The following is a 13,092-nucleotide window of genomic DNA, read 5'->3' as shown; positions in this document are numbered from 1 at the left end:
GGGACAAATGACCCAAGGTGGATCTAAAGTCTTTTGTATCTTAACTGGTAGATAACAGGATGATTTCATTTACGTCAGTGTTACCAGAGACTTTCTATAGCATTGAAATGGGTATTTTGAAAAATGTTATGGATCTGAGCTAGTCATGATGGTACAAGCCTTTAATCCAGGCAAATTTCTATGCGTTTAAGGCCAGCTTGGTCTACATACATAGCTCCAAGCCGCCAACCACCTTGTCTCAGGGATGGGGAAGTGTTGAACCTGCAGATTTACTCAGACTATATATATACTAGAGTCCCGATTCAAAGCTAGATCCACTGGACCAGCGTCGGACCTTTGCAGTGTTTAAGCCATTTTTAGGGTCTTACTTAAAACACTGTATGTCATAGGCAGGCCACCTCACTTCAGACCCCGGCTTTACCTTTAGTCATGTGTGCTTGAGTGAGGTTCTTGACCCCTATCTTGGTTTGGAAAGTAGTAAGAATGCTAGAAGAGTTTCTACTTTATGCCTCGTTGCAAGGATTTGAGTTTCTAATACTTGTTTGGCTGCCTGGCACCAAGAAGGCACTTTTTAAATGTTAATGGTCACAGTTAGATATGCTGTGTTCTTGGATGGCAAATCATTTATGTCCAAGATACCTGTTCTGTTCTGAGAGCCTAAAATGGGATAGTTTACCAAAAGCGGAATGTTTAAACATGCTGGACCCTACTGTGTGTTTGTCATGATGTCCTTCATGTCCGGAGAGACTGATGGTCCTTTGCTCTATTTACTCTGAACTTTAGTCCCGGCCCTTCCCTTTTGTTCTGTCTTCTCCAGATCTCCATCTTTCCTGTTTTCCCTGGGTCTCGTTGGCCACACCTGAGACTTGCAGGATGCGAAGGATGAGCTAGGTCCTGCTGCCCTGCCAACCCTGAGTTTTCTCCAAACGCAGCTTTTCCTGTCCTGTCTTTCCAGCTTGTTATAAAATGGGCCGGAGGCCACGGTTGAAGCTCCCTGTGTGCTCTTGGTTATCATTATAGGTCCTGATGGGTACTTCCTGTATAGAGACAAATACATTTTGTTACCCTTTTTTTCTTTTCCCTTTTTTCTTGTGGTATGTGTGGGAGTGTGTGCAGCATGTGAGTTTGTGTGTTTGCACTCATGCATGCGGCTGTGGGGGCTAGCAGAGAGCACCAGTTGTTTTCCTCTGTCAGGCTGACCAGCATTCTTCCCAGATCCACCAAACCTTGAAGATTCGAACTCAGGTCCGCGGGTCTGTACAGCATATGTTCTTGCCTGGTACAGCACCTCCCTGACCCATTATTTGTTTTTTGGTTGGTTGTTGGCTTTTTTTTTTGTTTCTTGTTTGTTTTGGTTTTTCGAGACAGGGCTTCTCTGTATAGTCTGGCTGTCCTGAAACTTGCTCTGTAGACCAGGCTGATCTCAAACTCAGAGGTCCACCTTCCTCTGCCTGCTGAGTGCTGGGATTAAAGGCGTGTGCCACCACTGCCTGGCCCATTATTCATTTTTTGAAAGTTACCTATTATCTTAAACACAGAGAAGACTGTTGGACATAACAAATATTTGCACCATGATATAAAAGACATTGACATTTTGCCACACTGACCAGAAAAATGTAAGCTACCCTTTAGTCTCCATGAGTGGAAAATAAATCCTAGAACTTTGACCAGTTCTGAGCCCTAGAGAAGACAAAGCAGAAAATGAGTTACTATGGGACACTGAAAACCAACATTTCACAGTTGAACTTGCAAGAGATTCACTAAAAGTAAATGTGTCATTTGAGACACATTCCTATGCTTTATGGGAAAGATAACCATCAAATACCTTTTTAAAAACAGCTAAGGATCAGTTTTTCTGGTTACAGAAGTCTTTAGCAATACATTTTTCATCACTGTGAGGCATGGCCTCACTTTTGTTTTTTTGACAAGGTCTGTCGAGTAGCTCAGGCTGGTCCGGAACTTGCCATATCACAAGGTGATCTCAAACTCACGGTCCTCCTAGCCCCGCCTTCCAATTGCTGGGATTACAGGCTCACCCGGCTTGTGTCCTTTCCTTGTAAGGTTCCAAATAAAGTCTCTTCCTAATATGGATTAGTGACTGCTCAAAAGATTTGCCTGGTTCTAAAACAGCGGCCTCCAGATGGCTCAGATACCAGACCATGTGACTGTGAGTTGAGGTAAAAACATGTTTGTCCCCTGGTTCTGAGGGAATGCTGCTTCAACCCTGTACAGAGGTGAAGGCTTCCAAAGGGTTTGAGAGCAGCTGCTGGGTTGACTGACGTGTGCTGGCGGGCGGAGAAGTATATGTTGAGCGTCTGGGGAGGCCGCTGTGGTGGTTCCTTTGCCATTGCTTTGTACTACACTGTAGCTAGATGAAACATTTTAGGACATTTTATTTGTCATAACGTTAAGAATAAAAGGCACACAGTTAAGTACTCAGGCTTACAACATGGTCACTCCTGTTTCCCTCAGGCTGTTTTCCAGTCCGTCTGTCCGTCTTCCTCCAGCAACCATGAGCTGGTTTTTCTTTCACTGTAGATTTTAATCATTTGCCTAATGTAGAATTTCCTGTAAAGAGGATCATTTGACATGTTTTTGCTATAAGTTTTTAATGTGTTGATAATTAAATCCAGGGCCTTGCACATGCTATACAAGTCTACCACTGAGCTGTACCTACATCCTTAACAAATATTCTTTTTGTTTTTTTCATTTATCAATAATATACTAGAAAACTCTCCTGTCTGTTATAGACTGGGTGTGGTAGCAGATGCCTCTGATCCCAGTACTCAGGAGGATTGCTGCAAGGTTAGGACTAGCTTGGGCTATATAGCAAGTTCTAGGCCTGCTAGGCCTCTGTAGAGACACTCTCTCTCAAACAACAACCAAGGAGGGAGATATGCTGAGGGCTAGGGATGTAGCTCAGTGGTAGAAATACTTGCTCAGCATGTATGAGACCCTATGCTCACACACACACACACACACACACACACACACACACACACACGCTGAAGTGTCTAAGAGCTTGGAGAAAGAAAGCAGAGAAGGCATTCCCAAACATTCAGAGCAGCAGAGAGAGGGACCTGTTCCTAGGTGTCCATTCTCTCCAGTTGTAGACCACATGCATTCATTTTCTTAAAGAATGTTTCCCGTGTATGTGTTTGTGCCCCATTACGTCATGCACTGTGTACGCGGAGGTTGCAGTTGGAGGGTAACCCATGGAAGGAGGTTTTCTCTTACTACATGTGCCATTCGATCTTAGGTTGTCTGTTCTGTTTTGTATTTTATTTACAGTGTTGGGGATTAAACCTTGGGTCTTGTGTCTATCCCTAGATCTTGGTTATCAAGTTTTGGAGGCGAATGTTTTGGCCTGCCCAAACTGTCTCACCCGTCATAAAATTTTAGATATGCTTTTGAAGCACTATATAGGGTTTTATTGCACACTGGGCACTCCAATAGGTGGTTGAGTTGGAATGTTATTAGCTGAGAGTACTGTGGAAACATGCCGAGAAGCTACCTTTGCTGTGCATCTCATGGGCTGTCAGAAGTGTGACCCTTACTAGGCTCTAATGGAAGTTAAGTAACTTACCGAACAAATTATATTCAACAGTAAAACTGAACTTTACGGTGAATTGACTTACACGGCCTAAAACTGGCTCCTGACTCTGTTCCTTTTGAGGAAGGTTTGTACTTGTCTTCTCTGAACACCACAGGGACATGGGGTGAGCGGTTCTGTGTCTCCATAAAATGGCAGATGTGCGCTTGCTGCGGCTGCGGGCAGTTTGTAGCTTGCAGGCAGCACCTGAGCACTTACCCTAAGCGAGCACTTCTGATCTGAATGACGCCAGAGAAAAACATGGGCCGGAGACCGCCAGCACGAGAAATTCAGGGACTGCCTCTGGCTCTGTAGCTGTTTGTAGAAGGATTTTGTGCTTTAATTCAAAGTATTCTCTTTAAGATTCTGGTCCCTTGGTCCCTTTCTACACTCTTGGAACTATATGAGAGCGTTTTAGAAAGTGGTGGCATCTGTAAGAGATTCCTAGTCTGCAGAGTTTTCCTCTCTGCAGTCTGGGGTTGGGGTATGATGTTTCCGAAAGCCAGAAAGCAACACAAGACCAAAGAGACTTTATTCAGAGTTGAAATTGCTGTTTTGCGTTTGAATAGATGAAGTCATTTAACTGTTCATTTGTTTTTCATTTTATTTTAGTCCCTGTATATATTCCTTGGTTCTTGCTTCCTTGGGAAGCATGAGTCTGTTGGAACTTGGGACAAGAAGAAAACAAGCTATCTCTACAACAAAACCCAGACACTAAAAAGAGGTCCCAAACTCTGGAGAGCCAGGACACAAACATGGCCGACAGTGGCTGCAGGGACCCTGTGGAAGGTGAGACTAGTCCTCATAGCACAAAGTACGAGCAGTAGGAAACGGGGGCTGTGCTGAGAATGTCTCCAATGACCAAGACCTCAAGTTCTGAAGTAGAAAGTTATAATTCAGTGGGTTAGTTTCTTACCTTTTTTATATTTACTGATTTTTACGTAATATCAAATCTAATTATAACATAAGAAAGATAAATGTAGATCCCAGTAAGGGGGATGTTTTTAAAACAAAATGCTATGCATCTTTTAAAAAGATGGTAGACTCATCTTTAGAATTCTATTTATTAAAAAAACCTGTGATTTGTAGGGGTTCTTTCAAAAAGTAAAGTCTTCATCCTGCTTCTGTGTGTCTGTGTGGCACAGAATACATAAGTGTGAAATAGCTTCTCCATGAGAAAGAGGTCATGAGCTTTTTTATTGTTATATGTGCATGAGTGCAGGTGAGGTCAGAGGACAGTTCAGGAGCTGCTCCCTACCATACAAGTCTCAGGGGTGAAACCTGAGTTGTGTGTGTGTGTGTGTGTGTGTGTGTGTGTGTGTGTGTAATTGTAGACCTTGCTAGAATACAAAACTGTGGGTGAAATATTTAAAATAAACATTTTTTTATCTCACTAGACTCTCAAAAGGATTCGGAAAACGAACCCTCAGTTCACTCTCAAGCACAGGGCACCACAGTCTCTCCGAGTGACCCTGAAGAAACCCAGACCCCACCTTCTGCCTCTGATCTCAAGAGCGACCCTCATGAGGTAGGGGTCAAAGGTCAAGAGCATGCAGACACAGATGACAGATCAGAGAGTTCAGAGGAGACGACTTCAGACAAGCGTCCGATGGATAAAGCAGAACCCAAGAGCAGCCCGAGCTCTCAGGACACAGAGCAGGGACACCGCCCCCCCTCGGAACACCTGGGTGGAGAGGCCCTGCATCTGGATCCTCACTGCTCTCAAAGCAGCGAGGGGGGAAGAGGAGACGCCCAGCTGGGGAGCAGTTCTGCAGCTGCCCCCAAGGGAGCAGGAGATGGAAGGGAAGCTGCTCAGGAGCCACTTACTGCAGACTCCACCGATGCCCAGAGTTCTGCTTATCCCAGTGCAGGCCCAGGGAGCCAGGACCACCTGAGGAGGCGGCTGCCTGTGCCAGGTGAGAGATCCTCTGAGCTGCCTGTGTTTCCCTGGGACGGTGGAGGACCTGGAGTGAGGTTTCCAGCCTCCTACACCAGCTCAGTCACTGTATTTACTTGCTGCCTGTACCTCTTCTATGAACGCACTTTCACGTCAAGTCCTTTTTGTGCGATATTCCTGTAGCTCTGTGACTTTCCATTACTTAGTATTTTTTTCTGATGTAGCCATTATTTTTCTTCTGAGCATTCTATTTTAGGTATGTTTTTCATGAATTACATATAGTTGTGTTTTTTAAATCCAGGATAATGTGTTTACCTTTTTAGCTGGACCTTTAATTAATTTAATAATATAATAAATATCAAATTTATTTATTTATTTATTTTGTTTTTTCGGGACAGGGTTTCTCTGTAGCTTTGGGGCCTGTCCTGGAGTCCTGGAACTAGCTCTTGTAGACCAGGCTGGTCTCGAACTCACAGAGATCCACCTGCTGGGATTAAAGGCGTGTGCCACCACCGCCCAGCTTCCTGACACACTTTCTGATAGCAGAATTTGACTGCTTGGCTTCAACTTCTACTTTTTCCACTGAGATATCTTGATAGCCCACAAATTGCCTTTTTTAGATGTTTTGCCTGCAAGTATGTCTGTGTATCATGTGCATGACAGGTACTCAAGGCAGTCAGGAATGGATGTCAGTTCCCCTGAACCTGGAATTAGAGATGGTGTGCACCACCATGCAGATATTGGGAATTGAACGTTGGTCCTCTGGAAGAGCAGCAAGTGTTCTTAATCACGGAGCCATTTCTCCAGCCCCACCAACTGCATTTTAAAATATTTTTATTTGCTGTTTATATTAATGCAATATAATAAAAAAGGAACACAACTTAAGAAACCTTACTTTTATTTCTTTTCTTTGTTTTCTTTTTTTTTTTTTTACCACTAGACCACCAGGGATTACTTTTATTTCTTATGACTCTATTTAATTTATTTTCAATTGAAAATTTTCAATTTTCTTGTCCTTTGTAAAACAAAATATCATGTAAATCAACAGGCAAATGTGTATAAATCAACACGAATACACACATGTTGATGCTTGGTTGGTCTTTGTTGTTGCTCTTGTTTTGAGATGGTATCCCATTCTATAGCCCAAGCTGACCTCAGACTCATAGTGATCCTCCTGCCTCAGCCTTTTGAGATCCAGGATTGCAGCATGCACAGCCTACTCACCGAAGAGACCAGTCTGAAATGCCCACATTCTAGTAGTATTCATCAAGGACTTGGTGGTTTTAGTGCAGATCCCCATACCTAGTACATCTCATGCATTCCCATCAGAATATCTGGACCGAAGCACTTAGCTCATGTCTTTCTTTGTGTTTCTCTGGCATCCAACACATAAGTACAACTTTATGAATAGTTTTTGATTGAGAAAATGAATGAATGAATGAATGAATGAACGAACAAATGATGAATGCAGTTGGTTGGACCATTATCTACAATTACAATTTCACCATTGTAGAGGTTCACTGTGGGTAGGGAAATAAAACTGTGGTTTGAATGTAGCGTGTGTGTTGGCGGAGGGGAGATCTAATTGGCAATTTTGGCTTCATAAAAGGAAAAATTGCAAAGTATAGGAATCCCGTCATGTAATTGGCCTAGAGATAAAAGACACTACCCGCTTTTATGGTGTACCGTCTACAAACAACATTCCTTCTCACCCTAGAGGATGGAAGTCCTGAAGAAGAGACACAGTCAGTGAGGAAAAAGGAAGAGGCTGCACAGGAAAGACTGAGGAAGACGGACAGCAGGAGTCTCTGGAGCTATGGTGAGAACAAACCTAATTCTGCTACATTCACAGATCCTCACACAGAGAAAATGCCCAGGAAGCTCTTTGATTTCATTTTCACTTTAATTATATATATGTTCGGTAAAGTCAATAAAATAAAACAATAAAGTTGTAAAGTTTTTCCTCCAGGGCTACTGTTTGATATTTTGTTTAACAAATAGAAATTCTCACAGTTAAAAAACCTGCTGCTCCTCCCTGACCCCTAATGGGGGACTGAATTAGGGCCTTGTGCATGCTCGCCAAACACCGAACGACTGTGCTACCTCGCTAGTGGCTGAAACCCACTATCTAGAAGACAAGAAACTGAAGCTGCCTTTTGCTTTGTTTTGCTTTGTTGAGGCAGGGCTTTGCCAGGTTGTCCTGACTCGGGTTCGCGCAGCCCAGGACTCTTCAGACACATGGTGGTATTTCTGCCTCAGCCTCCAGAAACTGCCTCTCCAGTCAAAGGCTGCTGCTGTCTCAGATTGCACACTCAAAATTGTTTGCTTTCCCTTTTGAGACAGAGTCTCCGTGTGTAGGGCAGGCATCACAGTCCATCCTCCCAGGTGCCGAGATGTGGTGTGCCACCCTGCCATGGTCATTTGGGGCTGTAGAATGCTCTGCTCTGGCCAGTGTGGACTTTAGAGAGTGGGAGAAAGTTCTCAGGACTGCCTTTCAAAGGCTTCCTTGACGGCAGCAAAGTATATGAATGACTTTGACATGGATGGTGTATCTTCAAGAGATTAAAGAAGGTATTTCCGTCAGACTTTGTGTTTTATTTCTTTCTGTGTAGACCATACTAGCCTCAAATTCATGACGATCCTCCTGCCTCAGCTTCCGTTAGACATTAAGTGTGAAAATGTAGGAGAGTCAGGCAAAGGGAACTTAGCATTGCCTGAAGATTTGATAGAGGCCGTGTCTCATTTCTGCTCACACGAGCGCTGTTTCTACTCACGTTCTCGTCTTCTGTTTTCTTCTCATCGATCAGGTCCTATGTTTCTCTGCCTCCTGATTGTGGCTCTTGTGCTACATTCTGTCAACAGCTACTATTTCTCTCCGGCCCAGCAAGTGCCCCAGAACCCAGCTTTGGAGGCTTTCCTGGCTCAGTTTAGCCAGCTGAAAGATAAATTTCCAGGTCAGAGTTCCTTTCTGTGGCAGCGAGGACGGAAGTTTCTCCAGAAGCACCTCAACGCTTCAAACCCTACTGAGCCTGCCACCGTCATCTTTACAGCTGCTCGAGAGGGACGGGAGACCCTCAAGTGTCTGAGCCACCATGTTGCCAACGCCTACACCTCTTCCCAGAAAGTGTCCGCTGTCTCCATAGATGGAGCTGAAAGAGCCCTGCAGGACAGTGACACCATCAAGCTGTGGGTTGACTTGGAGCTTAGTAATGGATTTGAGAATGGCCATAAGGCTGCTGTCGTCCACCGCTTCGAATCCCTTCCTGCAGGCTCCACCCTGATCTTCTATAAGTACTGTGACCATGAGAATGCGGCTTTTAAAGACGTGGCCCTCGTCCTGACCGTCCTGCTGGAGGAGGAGACATTAGCAGCAAGCGTAGGCCCCAGGGAAACGGAAGAGAAAGTGAGGGATTTACTCTGGGCTAAGTTCACCAACTCTGAAGCTCCCAGCTCCTTCAGCCACATGGACTCAGACAAACTGAGTGGGCTGTGGAGTCGCATTTCCCACCTGGTGCTGCCCGTCCAGCCCGTCAAGAACATAGAAGAGCAAGGCTGCCTTTTGTGAAGCCAGGCCCAGCCCAGCTCCAGTCCCCTGGGGGGAGGTGGTTAGTTAGCATGTGACAGGAAACAGCAGAGAAAAGGAGCTTTTCTTTTTTTTTCTTTTTACTTTTATGAAAATTTTCTAGTCTAAACTTTGATAAAGCCAACAATTGGCCTGATGGTGTGTTTTCTTTGCCTTTTTAAGCAAATCAGGCCTAAAATACAACATGAATCATAACACTGAGGGATTGTTTAAATCTCCGTGGGCAGAATCACTGCATAGGAAGATCTGATTTTCAGAGGAACCGTAGCATGACCGCTGCCTTGGGAGGACTCCAAAGGGCCTCGGACTTGTAATTCCAATGATTTCAGGGAACTCTTCTGCCTCTTACTAAGTATTTTTAAGGTTTACTTTAATAATTTAGTTGTGGGGTTGTATCTTACACAGATTTGCACTTTGAATAGATGAAAACAGGAAGCTAAAATTACCCTCCAAATCCTACCTAAAAATTTGGTGCATGTCTCCTTTTATTCCATCAATGAGCTGAGGGAAAGACGGCTTTGGTAAAAGAAAGTGTTCCTGAGTTGGAATCAATGTAGTAATTGGTAGGAATCCCTGGAGGTGAGGAAATCCCAACTGGCTGTATCGTTTCTCTGTGCCCACCAGCAGCCCCTTGCTTCATATCTCCGCTCTTGGCTGCTGTATTTGGGGTTCTCTGTTAAGACTTCAGTGGAACTCAGTTTCACTGAGAAGGAAGTTTGAAAACCATTGATGAAGTGAAAAGCATATTCTAAAGATACAAACTTGGGTAGGAAGAGATGAAAGCGGTAGAGCTTAGGAGTCGGGAGATGAAGTGAGGTTGGTTGTAGAGGGTGGTAGAGACCTACAGAAGGCCTACTATACTATAGGCTGTAGAGACATGGCCTCTGGCTGGTTCATTCTGTTCATTGCTTCTGCTGCCGAGGGCTGGAATGTCGCAACTGTCTGTGATGAGCGTTGAGTGTATAACTTTACCAAATGGGATTTGCTGTGCTCTGGTGGGACGTCACATTCGTTTCTTGACAACTAGTTAGAAATGGCATTAGGGAAGGAATTGGAGAAATGCAAGAGGATGTTCTACATAGGGAAGAGAAAGAGAGAGAGTGTGGCCAACAGCACATCCTGTGGTCCTGTGACTGTTCGCCTGGGGCCAATAGCTGCTGACCTGCACACAAAGGCTAAAGTAAAACTCTAGTAAGATAACCCCATCCACAAAGGTCTGTTCCATTACGTGGATGGGAACAGCCCTGGAATTTTGCACTAGGTTTTGGCTCATCTGCTGCTGTGAGATCATGTATATAATTAAGAAGTTAACTTACTGAGTGTGGAGGGAGTTTAGGGAACACTAAGATGTCTATCGATAATTAAAGGATCACAAAGACCTGGGGTAGGGAGTGAGCTGAAAGTGTTTGCCACAGAAAGATCCCAGACTGGCTTTGGGCGGAGCCTTTGCCGGACTAGGGTGGAGGAATACAGGAAGAAACTGTGCCTTTGCTTTGAGATTCTGAAGGACTCTTGCAATAGATTTGAGAAAAGACCTAAACCCAAAGTTTAAGCATAGTGAATAGAATTTGAGTGTCGACCCAGTGTAGAACAGAGGGACTGGAAAAAAAATCTGTGTGACATCATTTGTTTTTTTCTGTATTTCTAGACTTCTCTTTGTTTTGAATGCTAGTGGCTTGTATAGCCCTGGTTGGCCTGGTCCTCACTCTGTGGCCAAGGGGAACTTTGAAGTTAGAGTAATTTCTCATGCCTCGGTTCCCTGAATGTTGGGGTTATAGGTTTATGCCGCCATACCTGGCTTTAATCTCAGCCCTTATCCAAGTATTACTTCATGGAAAACCAAGGGTGCCTTCAGAACTTCATGTTGGCCTTTGACCTGCGCTACCTCAGGCTGCAGAGGAAGTGGTCTAAAGTGTTTGTACACAGTCTGTGTCCATGGCTCAGATCACAGGTGGAACAAGTTTCTTCATTTGGTTAGAGTATAGCTTTACATAATTTGCTGCCAACATAAATTTAGGATATAATTCATTTCTAAAATTTAATTAATTTTAATTGTTTTTACTGTTGACTTTATTAAAATACTTTTCATTCTATACATTAGTGCAATCAACTGAGACTCGTCAGTTTTTTATCCACTATTTCAAAACCCTTTTTTTATTTAATTTTTTTCAGTACTGGGGATTGAATCCAGGGCTTTGATGTTCAAGAAAAGTGCTCTACCACTAAGCTACATCCCCAGACCTCTTAAAAATTATTTTGAAAAGAGTAATATATTTGTTTAGGCTCAAAACAAAGGATTTTTTGTTTTTGATACAGAGTCCAAACTACATAGCCCAAACTAGTGATTCTCAGGCCTTAGACTTCTAGCTTCTAGAATTATAGAAGTGTGCCACTACACCAGCTTCATGTAATTATTTTTTTAAACAAAAATATATTTTAAAATGTACATATAATTAAAATTTAACCTGAGCTGGGTGGTGGTGGCACACACCTTTAATCCCAGCACTCGGGAGGCAGAGGCAGGTGGATCTCTGTGGGTTCGAGGCCAGCCTGGTCTACAAGAGCTATTCCAAGGCAGGCCTTAAAGCCACAGAGAAACCCTGTTTCAAAAAAAAAAAAAAAAAAAAGAAAGAAAAGAAAAGAAAAAAGGAAAAAAAATCTGATGTACTGCCTTCTAGTGCATTGTTCGTCACATTTTTCTTATTTGTGATAATTTGCTTGCCTTAGAAAAATTATTTGCAGCTACATGACAGAAAACGTCATGTTTGAACGTCACAGTTTAATACCACCATACATACATATTCACACACATTATTTGTTTTGGTGCGGGAGAATTGTCTGTATTCTGTCAATCATGTTATAAATAAATGCTGATTGGCCAGGCAGGAAATACAGGTGGGAAAAACAGACAGGAAGCAAAAATGATGTAAGGAGAACAGGAGAATTCTGGGAAGGAGGAAGCTGATTCCTCCCACTCCTGCCCAGACCACCAAAGCAACAGGATGTGATCTACCCCACTGAAAAAAGGTACTGAGCCACATGGCTAACGTAGATCAGAAAAATGGGTTATCAAGATGTGAGAGTTAGCCAGTGAGAGGCTAGAGCTAATGGGCCAATCAGTTTATAATTTATGGAGACCTATGTGTGATTTTCTCTGGGACTAAACAATTGAGGGGGACCTGGTGGGAGGACAAAAACCCCAACAACAAACAAGCCAGGCCTGTCCATGTTACATTGTTTGTTTAATGGGAATCCTTTCTTGAGTAATACCAAGAAGCAAGCAGGGTGAGAATTAGAAACTGTTTGGACTTGGATTTTTCCTTTTCAGGTAAAAAAAAAAGCTTTCAGAGATTAACAAAGAAGTTCTAGAGAGTTGTTTCCACTGAAATAATTTTAGTAAATTTTACCTGGAAGCCCTCAGGTGTAGGGTAGTGAGGCTCGGCCTGTTGCCCAAGAGCTGGCTGATGAGAGAGCATCGTCTCACAGCCTTTGGTTTGTGCTTAGCCTTGTCAGCTCTGCTGTTAGGCTGTGACCGACAGATGTGGCCTGCAAAAGTGAGGATATAGCAGCAAGATGACTTCACCAGCACTCTTACTTCTGTCTACCAAGATTTCCTAACTGCCAATTTTGCCTCTGCATTTGCCAATTTAATGGATTTGACAGTATTGATGTCAGACTTGCTCGTGCCTCCATGACTGCTTTTTGCATATGTTTCCATATTGATGATGTTGGTTGTGCCTTATTCAATTTTTGTTGGTACACAAATAAATCTCCTTAATTTTTCCTACTTGACTTCTTTTTGACTAAAATTTCCAAAATACAAGAGTTACAGAAATGGGCGTTGTGGCCGTTAATGGTGGGAAGGGTCAGGAGTCTCCTGGAAGCATCAGGTGGTGTTGGTGGCCGACAGTGAAGAGGTGCAGGGTGCCTGAACACTTGTGGTGATTGTGTAGCCATCTGTTCCCACTGTACGTGGCTCTCTCTTGACTAGGGGAAGAGTGATGTAGGAAACACAGCCTT

General features: G+C 43.6%; 1 protein-coding gene across 5 annotated transcripts in view; it reads left to right on the top strand.

Moving 5' to 3' along the window:
- Nucleotides 1–12,856, top strand: part of LOC126497388 (torsin-1A-interacting protein 2-like) — a 33,266-nt gene extending 20,410 nt beyond the window's left edge. For all 5 annotated transcript variants that reach the window (XM_050135387.1, XM_050135388.1, XM_050135385.1 and 2 more), the window contains 4 exons: nt 4,205–4,381; nt 4,990–5,508; nt 7,207–7,308; nt 8,297–12,856. In XM_050135387.1, the coding sequence (XP_049991344.1) occupies nt 4,348–4,381; nt 4,990–5,508; nt 7,207–7,308; nt 8,297–9,054 (1,413 nt within the window). In that variant the 5' untranslated portion in view covers nt 4,205–4,347 and the 3' untranslated portion in view covers nt 9,055–12,856. The remainder of the gene's footprint in view (nt 1–4,204; nt 4,382–4,989; nt 5,509–7,206; nt 7,309–8,296) is intronic.
- Nucleotides 12,857–13,092: the final 236 nt, after the last annotated feature.

Source organism: Alexandromys fortis, unplaced genomic scaffold (genome assembly GCF_014885135.2).
Source record: "Alexandromys fortis isolate MF-2015 unplaced genomic scaffold, M_Fortis_MF-2015_v1.1 scaffold_21, whole genome shotgun sequence".
NCBI lineage: Eukaryota > Metazoa > Chordata > Mammalia > Rodentia > Cricetidae > Alexandromys > Alexandromys fortis.
The sequence above is the reverse complement of the archived record's forward strand: the minus strand, read 5'-3'. Positions and strand labels throughout refer to the sequence as shown.